This window comes from Aptenodytes patagonicus, chromosome 1 (genome assembly GCF_965638725.1).
Source record: "Aptenodytes patagonicus chromosome 1, bAptPat1.pri.cur, whole genome shotgun sequence".
Classification (NCBI taxonomy): domain Eukaryota; kingdom Metazoa; phylum Chordata; class Aves; order Sphenisciformes; family Spheniscidae; genus Aptenodytes; species Aptenodytes patagonicus.
In genome coordinates this window covers 98,691,376-98,705,441 of record NC_134949.1, presented here as the reverse complement: position 1 = coordinate 98,705,441, position 14,066 = coordinate 98,691,376, and the positions used below count along the sequence as shown (strand labels likewise).

Genomic DNA, 14,066 nt, shown 5'->3' with positions numbered 1-14,066 from the left:
TTACCTTTGATCCATACCATCTACCTTTTTGGCTGAGTAAGCTGTCCCTGCTTGTCCCCCAGTATTGACATGACCTTGGGCCTCTCCTCATTTCCATTAGGCTTGCAGGACAGCAATCCCCTTGGGAGCTCTGCCTCTGCCACATCTGGTTGATGTTGGCTCAGATGTCCAAAAGGAATGGCATGAGGATGACAGCCTGAGTTTGTAGCCCATGCTTCCCTAACAAATCCAGTTAAAAATGAAATTGGAAGGGGTGGAGAGGGTCAGAGGTTGTAAGCATCTGTGGAAAGCTACACAATTGTATAAGGAGTTTGTCAGCTGAAACAGAGATTAATTATTTTTAAAAGTTGATGTGTTTGAATATGATAAATTAAATGAAAACTGCTCAATTTTTATGAATTTTGGGGGATGAATATGCAAAATTAATGGGCAAAGCAGTGTAAAATCACAGCACCCTTCTGACATAAGTAGTTGCATATAAGTCAGGACTGCAAATGAGGAGGAGTCAAAAAAGGAGCCTGTTGTGTCTTATGCCCAGGCTTATTGCTCTGAGTCCTGCATTACAGTAAACCAGCATCACGAAACTGGAAGCTACATGCATTCCAGTATCTTAGCCTGGCAGATAAGTACCCTGTTATCCTTTCCCCACAAGCTGATTACATAGCTGTATGTACAGATTTAGGCTTGGAAAAGTGTAGTATCATTGTTTGATATTTCTCATTGAAAATCTGCCTGTGCAAAGCCAAGGAGTTAGCATAAACTGATTCTTTGGGCCAAATGATTGCCTTCAAGCAGCATCCTTTGTTTCCCTCTGTGTATACTATATGCACTAATTAGAATATTCTTCTGTGTGAATTAGGGTAAATTTATCCGAATCCATTTTGGAACCACAGGCAAGCTGTCATCTGCTGATATTGAGATTTGTAAGCAGCAAACTCTCTCCTTTTAAAAATACAATTGCTCATCTGAAAGCTTGGAGAGCCTTTCTCACTGAATTTTCCTTTGTGCAACTAGATTTATTGGAGAAATCCCGAGTGATTTTCCAGCAACCGGGTGAAAGAGACTATCACATCTTCTACCAAATCCTGTCAGGAAAGAAACCAGAGTTACTGGGTAAGCATTATGTGGATCCACAGCTTTTAAGAACCAACCTTCAGCTGAACAGACAGTGGCTGAGGAGGGGGCAAGGGTGCAAACCCATGTGCAGAAAGGCCCTTATGCTTCCACTCGATGAAACTGAACTTCCACTGTCAAATACACTCTTTTAAAGATGCTGTTCCAATGGCAGCAACAGAGACCATTTTTCTGTGATACACTGATGCGGGTACTCTACAAAGTGAAGTGATATTGCAGATTAGTCTAAAGCAAATGAGGCTCAGACAGGACTTTTAAAACGTAGCATTATAAAGGCAAAAAATGTCACACTGAATTTGTGTAATCCAAGGTCTTGAAACATCTGGAAAATGCTACGCCTCCAAAAGCATTTGTGGTGATAAAACTTTAATTATCCAGATTTTCTCATATGAGGAGATTTGCTTATAGGTCCCATGAAGAAAAGCTAGTTTCCTCTTTCTGCCCCAAGTGCCAAAACTGGCACCCTAGCATGTTGTGTAGCAAGAGAGATTATGGAAAGCTGTCTGCTGCTGATTATGTGGCGATTACCCCTTTCAAACTTCCCCTGGCTGAATGTGGTCCCATAGACCTGCGGGAGAAGAGCAGAGAGCGGATGAGGTCTCTCTGCTCCCATCTCCTAATGCTTTGAATAAAACCTTCACTAGTTATTTAAGTGATGTGGTTTGCTGACTTTAATTTGCGCTCTGAAGGAACACATTTTATAAAATACATTGAAGAGTCACTTTATTGCTCCACTAAACTCCTACTAAGCCATAGAAATCATAATCTGTTTTGAAGTCTTATTATCCTGACAGTGCGTGGTCAAGTCCCTAACGCTCTTAGCTTTCATGCGGCCTAATTAATGACGATTACGGGAAAGATTTCAAGGAAGCATTGCAATGAGATTTCTGTGTGAATCCCTGTGCTGGGAAAATATGCTCTTTCTCATAAACTGTCTGTCTGTATACTCCACAACAGCACACACCTTTCTGGCCAGCAGGAGCATGTCTGCAGGCTCCTGAAGAGGCTGAAACCAATGGGGACTTCTGTTTTGTAGACATGAAATGTATGCATTTGTATATAAATGCATACATATCTAAATATAGATAAGTATAAATATAGATAAGTATAAATATAGAAAAATATAAATATAGATAAATGAATACATAACATAGTGACTACATAGCAAAGTAAGACTTACAGAAAATATGATTTTATATACACATATATTGATAGACATATATATTTACATATACACATACATTCGTATTTAGACATGTAGGTATGTGCGTATGTATATAAAAAGATTGAAATCTAGATCAAACCTTGGTCTGCTGAACGTGGGTGAAACTTTCTGTTGGTTTAGGGAAGCAGGACTCTCCCTGTAGTTTTGGAGCCAGCTAGCTTTCTAGAAAACAACTCTACATTTTTGGGTTTTGATGTGAAGGAAAAGGAAAGAAGAGAGAAAGAGAGCGCCATATTCAGACTTTTGTTCATCAAGAGCCAAGTGTCTTCCGCAAAGAGTCCTGGAAGTCACCATTTTGTGAATCTGTTATAAAAGAGGGGAACCATGCCCATTGTTCCTGTCTTGAATCATACTGAAATCTTTTTCCTCTGTACTTAGATGGGATTTTTACCCCTACAGGCATGCAAGGCAGAAAGTAGGGCTATACAGAAGATTATGAACTCAGTATACTGCAAGACATGCTTAATAGATGTGTATGCAGTATTCCCATGTTCTTTTTATTCACGCTTTCTCTAAATCTTGGTCTTCAGACTGGACTAGTAGAATGAGAGAGTTGGTTGCTGCCCTGCAGTTGTAAAAAAAACCAGAAAACAACTTTATACACAGTTGTGCAGAGATAAATGTATGTCAGAGTTGATCTTTTGATCTCCATTTTTTTTGGATATCCTGAACGGATGGCAGTTTTGACCTTGGCAGTTCTTTTACAGATACGCTACTGGTATCTACCAATCCATATGACTACCACTTTTGCTCACAAGGAGTAGTTACAGTGGACAACTTGGATGATGGAGAAGAACTGATGGCAACGGATGTAAGCCTGTATTGATTTGACTTTGTGCTTCATAGATTAGATGCATGTGGGGAGGAAAAGTGCTGGCAGGAGCCTAACTTCTGTCACTGAAACTATTGGACTAAAATGAAAGCAGAAATGGGTCTTAATTGCATTCATACTATGAAGCACGAGGCTTGATAAACTATTACATTTTAGAATCTGGCCTTGCTCCATGTAATGCCCATGGGCACAAAGTTCTTACAATTTTGATATATAAAATGCTAGATAAAGGGAGCTTTCCTCCCACTCCGCAGCCAGTGCTGGGTCTTCAGGGTGTTCCAGTGGCTGCTTTGTGAGATAACACCCCTTGGCTGGTTAGTAATGTCTGCCATGCAAAGGTAGATTGTGGGGCGGCAAAATGCCATTGCTTTTGAATAGGGAAGTGACAAAATATCTGCTTTTCCTTTTCACAGCAAGCCATGGACATCTTGGGATTTGTGTCCGATGAGAAGTGTGGTGCCTACAAGCTCACAGGTGCCATCATGCACTTTGGAAACATGAAATTCAAACAAAGACCCAGAGAAGAGCAGGCAGAGGCTGATGGCACTGAAAGTAGGAATAACATCTAAAATTACTCCTTATCTTCAAAAGTCTGGCATGTATCATGCTCTGTGTTGAGGAAGAAGCAGCCTGTTTGCTTTGATCTTGCACAATGTAGCTCCTGCTCAGCCAAGAGTGTTGTGCTTTATTTGTAGCAGTGGCTTGTTCAGTGGTGGGTTATGTTACTTAGTAGAAGGTGAATAGACACAGTCAGAGTAACCCAATGAAATTCCATTTTTGTGACCATTTGAACAAAATGGTTGTAAAAAGGTGTTGCTTTAGTTTTCTCTTTCATGTCTTCAGATCTTGTTTCTTTACTTCCTCTTGCACATGAAACTGTCTATAACCAGTGTGGAGATACGTTCTTTTCCCTATACCTGAAGAGTTTCTCAAGTGTGATTCTTGCAGCAGCTGGGGTCTAAGGTAGCTAGATGACCTTCTCTAACACAAGGGAGAGTACAGGCACACCTAACACAAATCATTAAAAGAGCAAGGTCTTTATCCAGTTTCTCTTTGGAAGTGGATGTACTTAATATTTTTTTTCTTAGCTAGGCATGTTTCCATGTAGAAGTTCAAAGCCAGTTGAAACCTTTTTTCTCTTGATCAGGTGCTGACAAAGCTGCCTACCTAATGGGAATCAACTCCTCTGATTTGGTTAAGGGTTTGTTGCACCCTAGAGTGAAAGTTGGCAATGAGTATGTGACCAAAGGCCAAAGTGTTGAACAGGTAAGGAGAAGCTTTCAGGGTATTTGGATACCTGTCCCACAGCCTTGAGGATTCATCTGTAACATCTCAGAGAGACAGACAGCTGCTAGAAATATTAACATGTACCTCTAGTACCTGTTCTCATTTTATATCCCCAAACTTGGGGGAATAGACAGTGAAAGTGCGGGAAACTGGTAGAGACTGACAAAGGAATAGTGGCTGGCACTGCCTTTGATAGGATTGTTTTTCTGATGTGTTAGTAGCAGCTACTCAAGGAAATCAGGTGCAGTAAAACCATATGGGGATTAATATCTAATTCTGGATGAGTATAGTTACCTAGCAGAGTTGAGCAATGGATTATTTATTCACTCGTCATTCATTCATTATTCATGTAATTTTAAGCTCTATGTGACCTCAATCAGCTAAAGGCAATATCCACATAAAGGTATCTCTTAATTTAGGAAACAAAAGACCTTGGGTTAGTACTGCTGCAGCTGTAGCAGTATTGTAGAAGATGCTGCAGCATTTTGGTTACAGTGAAAATTGTTGTTTGAAGACAGGCTGTGGTACAGGCTCAGAAACTAGAAAACTGCTGGAGAGAGGTCTATCCTATCGGTGTAGTTGTGCATAGGCTAAAGAAGAGACTTTTGACAGACTTTTCCCATCGCCTGCTTATGCCACAGCATCCCTCAAAAATTAGAAGCAAATGGCAATGGGCAACTTGAGCACAGACCTTCCCTATTCTGGCAGTAGCTCTGGACATCATGGCTGGCATCCAGCCCGTGAGCTTTCTGGTACCTAACTTCCATGGCAATGTAAAGGATTAAAACTTTTGCAACTTGCTGTCCATCTGTTTCCCCAAGAGGTACTTTGCTAGCACTTCATGTACGTGTTAGTATACATACATATATATAACAGCAATTTGAAGAAAAGTCAGCATAGATAATGGGAGAAGCTGTGTGTTGTATTAAGTATATAGAATCATAGAATAGTTTGGGTTGGAAAGGACCTCTAAAGGTCGTCTAGTCCAACCCCCCTGCCGTGGGCAGGGACATCTTCAACTAGACCAGGTTGCTCAAGTATGCCTTGGTGATTATAGGAACTATTGTGAAATTTCATTTAAACCATAAGTAGGGATTGAAATAGGTTACTGCGCTGAAATCCTTGTGTTCCACAGTGAATTCTGTTCCACACACTGGTATTTTGAAACATGTATTTTAGGTTTTATATGCTGTTGGAGCCTTATCTAAGGCAGTGTATGATCGAATGTTCAAATGGCTGGTGCTCCGTATCAACAAGACTTTGGACACTAAGCTGCCAAGACAGTTCTTCATTGGAGTCCTGGATATTGCCGGGTTTGAAATCTTTGATGTGAGTATTAATGTGTGAGGACTTGGTGGAAGGACATAAAAGATACCAAGCGATAGCTCTTGAGTGGGTATTTCTTTTTCTAAATGAACAGAAGGCAAAGTGCTCAGAAAGCCATAAAGCAAATCGTGTATATTATTTTACAAGGTTTTTCCATAAATAAATGTAGAAAACACTCAGCATTTAGCACAGCTGGACATGCTGATAGTTCCTGGGAAGGAAGAGGGTGGCAACCTTTAGCAAAGACAACATCTCACATGCTTTGGGCTGTGTTTTAGGAGAATGTATTGTTCCCACTCTTTCTCTTTGAGAGAAAGCATCTTTTATAGGGTATGATATTTCTTCCTCTTTGTATCTCAAGATGAGAGACATATATCTTCATCTCGATATAAGAAAGAAATTTTTTACAGTGAGAACAGTCACTCACTGGAACAACCTCCTCAGGACTTGGTAGAGCCCCCATCACTGGAGGTTTTCAAGATGCGATTGGACAGGGTGCTAGACAATCTCACCTAGGCTCCCTCTCCCACGAAAGGTTGGACCAGATGGTCTTTTGAGGTCCCTTCCAACCTGGGCTGTTCCATGATTCTACCATCATTGTAAACAAGTGTATGTGAGAAAAGCACGTCACAACTTCTGTTTCTCAGAATCCATTCCTGAAGACCAGTGCTTAATGCTGTTGCTGCTACGTGTTGCTCTCCGTACGCAGCAGAGCAAAGAGTGCATTGGCTCTGCTTTACAGGACTGGTGTGGCATGCTGCTGAAGGAAAGGCACGTGCATCTTGAGAGACCTGAACAAATCTGGGCATTCTTACACTCCGGAGGACAGCACATGAGGCAGCCAGCAGCCTGCTACTGAACTCCCCCCTCCTTTGCCTCCGGTGTTACGCTCAATAGTTTCTCAACCAGTTACTGTTTACAAGGCTTTAGGTGTAAACAGTTTCCTTCTTGCCGGTCCACCAAGCCCTTACCATAGTTAACTGTGGTGCAAATGCTTCTTTTTTACCTCCTTCTGCAGTTTAACAGCTTTGAGCAACTCTGTATCAATTACACTAATGAGAAACTGCAACAGTTTTTCAATCATCACATGTTTGTCCTGGAGCAAGACGAGTATAAGAAGGAAGGCATTGAATGGGTATTCATTGATTTTGGCATGGACCTGCAGGCCTGCATTGATCTAATTGAGAAGGTATGTACAGGAGTGCTAAGGTGTATTTTCTGAATTGGTTTTATTCATGATGCTGCCTTGGAGATGTCCTCAGGTCCCAGTGAACAGAGTAGGATAAACAGCAGGACAAGCTTCTTGCCTTTCTACATGCAATACAGAATTAAAGGAAAATCAGTATTTGCGGCATTTGTGGCTACTTGGCTTGACCTCCATAAGTTTGCCTTACAGAGCCAACAGTAACCACAAGCTGTAACTGTTAATTTGTATGTCTGTACAATCTTCCTTGGTTTTTACTTTTGTCTTTCTCTGTCCCTACTCTTCTTCCATTTACTTTGTTTCACATAATGCTTAACATCAAACTTACTTGTCAGCTTTTCAGGGCAAATGCTATGTTTCAGTCACATGTCCTGTACCTCTCCCTGTGAGGCTCCTGTTTCTTACATTACATGTTCCCTCTCACCGCTTCCCCAGCATGGGATATGCCTTTCCTTTTCTCTTCTTTGTGAGTATAATGTGGTCCTGGTGGGGACAGCTGTCCCTTGCTGTATCTCTCTTTCTGCCATCTCTTACGGCTTGGTATCTAACCCTGCTGACCTGTGAGGAAAAATGAAATTTTGAGTCTTGCATTAGCAGGACATTTGGAACAGCTGGAGTAGAAAGGCTGATTATTAAGTGCTCTTCTACCTGATGACTTTCTTCTCCAGGGGTAAGATAACTGCGCATGATCCTAGTGCCTCAAACCATCTGTCCAGTGCTAGGAAGTTAGTTCACCTTTTCCTGAGACACGAATAATAAAATGCTAGTTGGTCCAACTGCCTTGAAAGGTAAATCAAACCCTTTCTGGAAGTCATCATAAAGACTCCTAAGGCAGAAGTGACATACTGAATAGTCAAAGGTGTGGTTACTATTTTAACAGAATAGTCAAAGGCTTCCTCCTCAGGATGAGAAGAAATTTTGCAGGCTTAAAATTCCATCAGATCAAACTTAAAGGCTGCCCAGCTACTGAAAGCAGGCAGCCTAAGCATTTTGCAACAAAGATGTTCTTAAATCCACAGCCACTGGGAATCCTGTCTATCCTTGAAGAGGAATGTATGTTCCCGAAAGCTACAGATATGACATTCAAAGCCAAACTTTATGACAATCATCTTGGCAAGTCACCTAACTTACAGAAGCCCAGGCCTGATAAGAAAAGGAAATACGAAGCTCACTTTGAACTTCTTCATTATGCCGGTGCAGTAAGTTCCTCTGCCTGCGGGTAGGCTTTGTATTAGAGGTCTTCCAGGTGGGGTTTGGCCCATAGCGCACAACAAGGGAGGGTGGGAAGGATGAAGAGGGGAAGAAAGGGACAGTGAGGAGTAAAAGCAGACATCTACTCTCTCTGCACAAGTATTGCAACACAGTAAGATGCCACCAGACTCCAAGACATCTGGTCCTTGGATACACAAATAAACCAAAACAAACCGAGGAAGGCTAATAGTGCTTTTGCTGAAAATATGCCTTGCCTTGCCTTTATCGCTTTTCCTATAATCAGATTCAGACTAGCTTCAAGCCAATCCGTAAAGGACTACTGGCTGCTCTGAAGGGGAACATTTGCAACCTCTGATTTGTTTTCCATGTCTTGCTGTAGGTTCCCTATAACATCATTGGGTGGCTTGAGAAGAACAAAGACCCGCTTAATGAAACTGTAGTAGGTATTTTCCAAAAATCATCCAACAAACTCCTGGCAAGCTTGTTTGAAAGCTACGTTAGTGCTGACAGCGGTAAGCAGAATCAGTTCACAGCGTTTTTCTTTCATTTCTGGGATGCGTGGTTGGGAATGAATTTAAGAAACAAAACAATTCTTTCAACTGCAATTGACTCAATGCTAAATGAGGCAGTGACTAATTATTTAGATGCGCACAGCATCTGTAGGAGTTTGCCAGTTATACCAAGGAGGCCATTAACTCAGCTAGTTTGAATGCGTAATACCTCTGAGCAATTTTGGCAAGGAAATCTGTGGGTTGTGAACATTCCAGTGGGAGTTTGAGCCTGCAAGTGTTCAGATATGCAGGCAAGTGTTGCACAAAAAATTTTATACATAAATGACTATGAACAAGAACAACTTTTGTTTCCTACACTGTAGCCCTCCTTGCTAGCCATCCTGAATTAAATAAGAAATACAAGGTCAAGAGAGTGTTTTGGAATATTTTGTTGGATTAGTGGCAAGTAGACACTGAAGGTACCTGAACACCATCCCACATTGGCCAAAGTAGAAGATTTTGCCAATACATCTTCCTTTTTGATTGCTGTTGGGTTTTTTGTTGTTGTTGTTGTTGTTTGACAAGACTAATGTATGTCTGAGAACATATTTAAGCTGTATGCATTACACAGAACTGTTTTATTTGTGAGAAGACAAGTAGCAAGCATACAGGAAATTGATCTTAAGTAAATAAGACTGGCATTCATTACAAAGATGTAGCTCCTATGTCCTGAAGTTGCAATCACTTACAGCCTATTTATTAGTAACCTCATTTCTATAGATGCTGTTGTCATGAATCATAAGACACTTTCTGAGGAAGCAAGCAGGCTGCAGACTTGATAATGTGAATAAGAGACGGAGCTGAATGTAAATAACAAAAATCCTGCCACTAGCAAATTCTTGCGAGTTACTAACTGCCTATTTGCCTGTGGATATTCCTGTCTGTCAGAATACTACCTTGCTTTTCCTCAGTGTCAGGAGAAAAGAACAGCCTGTCCAGATGAGCCTCTTTGAGGCTCGGCAGTGTCACTTTCAAAAGGGGGAAAGGCTGTGGATAATTGCGTCAAGCACATTGCACTCTTCGCTTCTCCTTTTATGTTGACTATTGTTGACAGGTGACAGAATGCCAGACCTCCTGGGAATGATCTAATGGTCCGGTGTTTAGAAAGATACAGCAATTGCTGTACGTTTTTGGCTCATGTTTGGCTCTTGTGAAACTTCGTAATGGTCATGTCAGAAACTAGCATTCCTTCGGAGGATCTGAGTGATTTTGACTCTGAAGCTTTAAGCAAAATTCAGGGGATGCAAAGCTACTATATCTAAAATTACAAATATCCATTTCCCTCTATTCTAGACAAATGTTACTTGTGCAAGTTCAGTGTCTGCATAGCAGACACATGAGAATCAGTGTCTATACAGTACAATATACAGCATAACTTTTCCATAAGTATTGCTTTTCTTTAGCTTTTTCTACATCATCTCACCCTATAGGCTTTTTAATGAACTACAAACTACTCTTTTTTATTAAAAGTTATTTTTCTGCCTTATTCATATTTATGGAATTTCTACATAACAAGTGATGCTGCCTAGATCTGAAATGGAAATGCAATCCAGAAAGCTTACAGTGGTCTTTGACAAAAATCCTGAGTATGGACAGAGAGCTGCAAACTTGTGATACATAACACTTGATGTTCAGAAGTTTTTGTGTAATATTTGAGCAATCAGAGCCATCAAGTCATTAGCTACACCTTTCATTCAAAGGAAGTTGTACTGTTAGAACAGTTTGTCCATCTCCCGTGCCCTGCCTGCCCCCCTTACTGACATACAGATTGTGATTTTTATTTATTTCATTTTTTTCTTAGCTGACCAGGGTGGAGAAAAGAAACGCAAGAAAGGTGCTTCTTTTCAAACGGTGTCCTCATTGCACAAGGTTTGTTTACCTCTCCCCACCTGATGGTTTGAGTTAAGACAATGCTTTGAAGAGGAATGTTAAGGATTGTAATGGACAAAAAAAATTGAAATCCAACATTGGAATTTGATTTGGGGCCTGGGTTATTGACCTTGGCTAAGTGAATACACTGTTATTCAAAACCGCGTGTGTGAGGGGCTGCTCCATTTTATCTTCTTTGGGCGTTCAGGAGATTAAGTGTTTTTTATTCTATTTGAGAAAGTATCACAAAATGTTGTGAACAACCTTTGTCCGTTATTTTGTGGCTTATACCTTCATGCATGTCTTTGGAACAAGAACTGATTACAAGTCATTTGCTAGTCCCTATCTGATTACTGTTTGTAATTGGATCCTAGGGTTAGAGCAGTCATGGAAAACAAAAGTTGTTGAATGGAGTGGCATATAGCCTCTTTTTTCCTGAGCAATTCCCTTCTACTGGGACTGATATGTGCTCCTGGTGGAAGCTGTCGCTAGGATCATGCCTGGGGAAAAATGGGGCCTGTAATTTACCTTTAGTACCATTTCTTATGGGAAACATTGAGGAAGCTATAGTATAGGTAAACCTCAGGTAGGGAAGGAAGTCGTTATCTCCCACTAGTCGTATCATTTTATCTTGTTTGGAGGTACTCCTCATGAAGGGAAATCATGGGAAATTGAGACCTGTATCTTACCAGCCTGAAGAAGTGTAAAGGCAGCTGAAGGTTCACTCAGGCAGTAATTTAATAATCCATAAATAGAAGCACACTTTCCAGCACACAAGGAGCTGCTAAGTACCCAGCTCAGGTTGTCTCCTTTATCGTCCTGACTGGAGTATGAGAAATTTTCAGTTTGAACAGTTGCACTGATGACATTATATTCCACCTCTAATGGTCCCTATTTTCTGCTTACTAGAAAAAACACTTTCTGCAGAGCTTGGTGATCACTGGTAGGCACTGAATGGTTGGCTTCTTCCGAGCTAGCTTGCTGCCTGCCTGGGAGATTTCCGATTAAAATCAATAAAGGGAAAATGTTTGGCCAGGAGGACAAAAACCCAGGTTTTATGAGGAACAGATGGGAAAGGTGAACTATCCTCAGTGAGTGGTGAAGTGACTAGTCAAAAATGCAGTTGGCTTTACAGAAATGCTCTGCAGGATGATAGTGCATCTTGCTTGCTGTTCATCTTGTTTCTGACATTTCTGGGGTTGTAAGTAAAACACGTGTCTTCTTAAGACTTTGCTAAAACTGATGTGGATTCCTATAATAAAGTTAATTTATACTTTGGTTTATTTGAACACATTTCTCTCTAATAATTTTGGTAAGCTTACAATTTTGTTGGAGACTATTTAGAAAGATTACCTTAATAAACTTAACAACCAACAAACCAAAGAAACAGGTGATTTGAATTCCACTAAACTGCTAAAGCTAATTGTGTTTTTAATATGTCTGTTCTAGGAAAATTTAAATAAGCTGATGACTAACCTAAGATCTACAGCCCCTCACTTTGTACGGTGCATTATCCCCAATGAATCAAAAACTCCAGGTATGGAAAACACAACAGTCTTAAAATTTTAGTATATTTGAACTATGTCATTCCAATACTTACTTCCAAGTCACCAGATTGTACTTAAATACTGTCTGTGTTGTTCATTTTATCCAATGGCATTGCTCTTTCAGGAGATGACACCTCACATTTTCCAATTCCCTAGGTGAAATGAAGATTAAGCCCTATGGAGAAACTACATTTAATTTAGCCTTGTTTTTCCCCTGTAGGTGAAATGGATGCTTTCCTTGTCTTGCATCAGCTCCGCTGTAATGGTGTCCTGGAAGGCATCCGCATTTGCCGTAAGGGTTTCCCAAACAGGGTGCTTTATGCTGACTTTAAACAAAGGTAATGCAGATCTGTGTTGTCTCCTGTCCTAACCCATCAGTCAAAATAAGCAAAGCATGTCTTCTCATTTTTATTTGAGGTATTTTATTCCATTCAAGTTTATTTTCCATTCAGTTTGCCTGGACATGGAAGGCAGAATTCTGCTCTTGCTTGTGTCTGTGTAGATGCAAAGTAAGAAATAACCCTAGGTTTTGTTGGGGTTTTTTAAAAAGTTTTGGGGGAAGAGAGGAGGGCGGAAAAAAAAGCAGAACCTAGGCCAATTTTACTCATTGCTTATCTGTTATTAACAGGTACCGTATTCTGAATCCAGGTGCAATCCCAGAGGATAAGTTTGTGGACAGCAGAAAAGCTGCTGAAAAACTGCTGGCATCTTTAGATGTTGACCATAACCAATATCGTTTCGGACACACCAAGGTAACCAGAAAAGACCGTCACTGCTTATGTAAAGAGAAAAGAGATGGATCTAATACCTAATTTGCAGAATAGGACATTATGCAATTTATGGTGGTGGCAATTAATGAAGAGTTAATAATACAAGGAACCAGCAATATAGCAGCAAAGTGATATTAATTTTTAAGCTGTGCTAGAGGACTTATTTCTCTGGGTCAAGCTCCCACAAAGCTTTTATTACAACAATACTACAAGTGTCCACAGCAGCAGCTGATGCTCCATGCCCCCCAGTAAAACAACAGCTTATTTAATATAATATAGGTACACTCAAACATCTATGGACCACAAGATCAGCTGCAGCTTTTGGAGTGAGGCCATGTGCAATTATGACATGATCCCACCAGCAGGGTGTCTCTGGGAGTTGGGAGTTGTGGTTCAGCTGACCTGCTTTGAACCCTGCCACAGTTGAAAAGTACTGTGGCAATAAAAATGTGGGAATAAAATAGTTTGGCCTATTCAAAACTGGGGAGATGAGACCCGGTTTTAAAACAACTTTGGAACTGTACAGTGCAGTCCCTGATGCAAGTAGTATTTGGCCCTCTATACTCTTTTACTTTATAATGTGTCAATAAAAATACTGTTCTTCTGGACAATTTCAATAAGGTCTGTGTAACTCTGCAATGAAATCAGTTGTTATGGTGAAATGACATCTGTGCATGTACCAGGTGTTCTTCAAGGCTGGTCTCTTGGGCCATCTAGAAGAAATGAGGGATGAGAGACTTGCGAAAATCTTAACAATGATCCAGGCAAGAGCACGTGGAAGACTGATGCGGATTGAGTTTCAGAAGATAGTGGAGCGCAGGTATGAAGTCACTCTCTTAAATCTTAGCAGATAATAGTCATTACCATTTAATTATAAGTTGAATAGAGCCATTATTGCAGTCCCTAAGGCTATGGCTAACCCTAAATTAAAGGTTTAAAGTAGACGTATGATAAAAATAATAGCAACTGTATATTAGTTGCCTGCAGCTCTGGTAAAAATCAGATTTGGAAATTTTTCATGTCCCTGAAAATCAAGAGACATGGAGGAAATTTCTTGTATATCTTGGAACCTAGTACAAGTTCCTAATATTACTGAGAACAAAGCCATA

At 40.5% G+C, this 14,066-nt stretch overlaps 1 protein-coding gene across 3 annotated transcripts in view; it reads left to right on the top strand.

Moving 5' to 3' along the window:
* The window catches only part of MYH15 (myosin heavy chain 15), a 57,212-nt gene that overhangs the window by 19,741 nt on the left and 23,405 nt on the right, over positions 1 to 14,066 (top strand). For all 3 annotated transcript variants that reach the window (XM_076350486.1, XM_076350478.1, XM_076350468.1), the window contains 14 exons: positions 860 to 923; positions 1,015 to 1,113; positions 3,067 to 3,170; positions 3,605 to 3,743; positions 4,339 to 4,457; positions 5,658 to 5,807; positions 6,823 to 6,993; positions 8,028 to 8,207; positions 8,600 to 8,732; positions 10,573 to 10,640; positions 12,090 to 12,177; positions 12,408 to 12,525; positions 12,816 to 12,939; positions 13,641 to 13,777. In XM_076350486.1, coding sequence (XP_076206601.1) covers positions 860 to 923; positions 1,015 to 1,113; positions 3,067 to 3,170; positions 3,605 to 3,743; positions 4,339 to 4,457; positions 5,658 to 5,807; positions 6,823 to 6,993; positions 8,028 to 8,207; positions 8,600 to 8,732; positions 10,573 to 10,640; positions 12,090 to 12,177; positions 12,408 to 12,525; positions 12,816 to 12,939; positions 13,641 to 13,777 — 1,694 coding nt within the window. The remainder of the gene's footprint in view (positions 1 to 859; positions 924 to 1,014; positions 1,114 to 3,066; positions 3,171 to 3,604; positions 3,744 to 4,338; positions 4,458 to 5,657; positions 5,808 to 6,822; positions 6,994 to 8,027; positions 8,208 to 8,599; positions 8,733 to 10,572; positions 10,641 to 12,089; positions 12,178 to 12,407; positions 12,526 to 12,815; positions 12,940 to 13,640; positions 13,778 to 14,066) is intronic.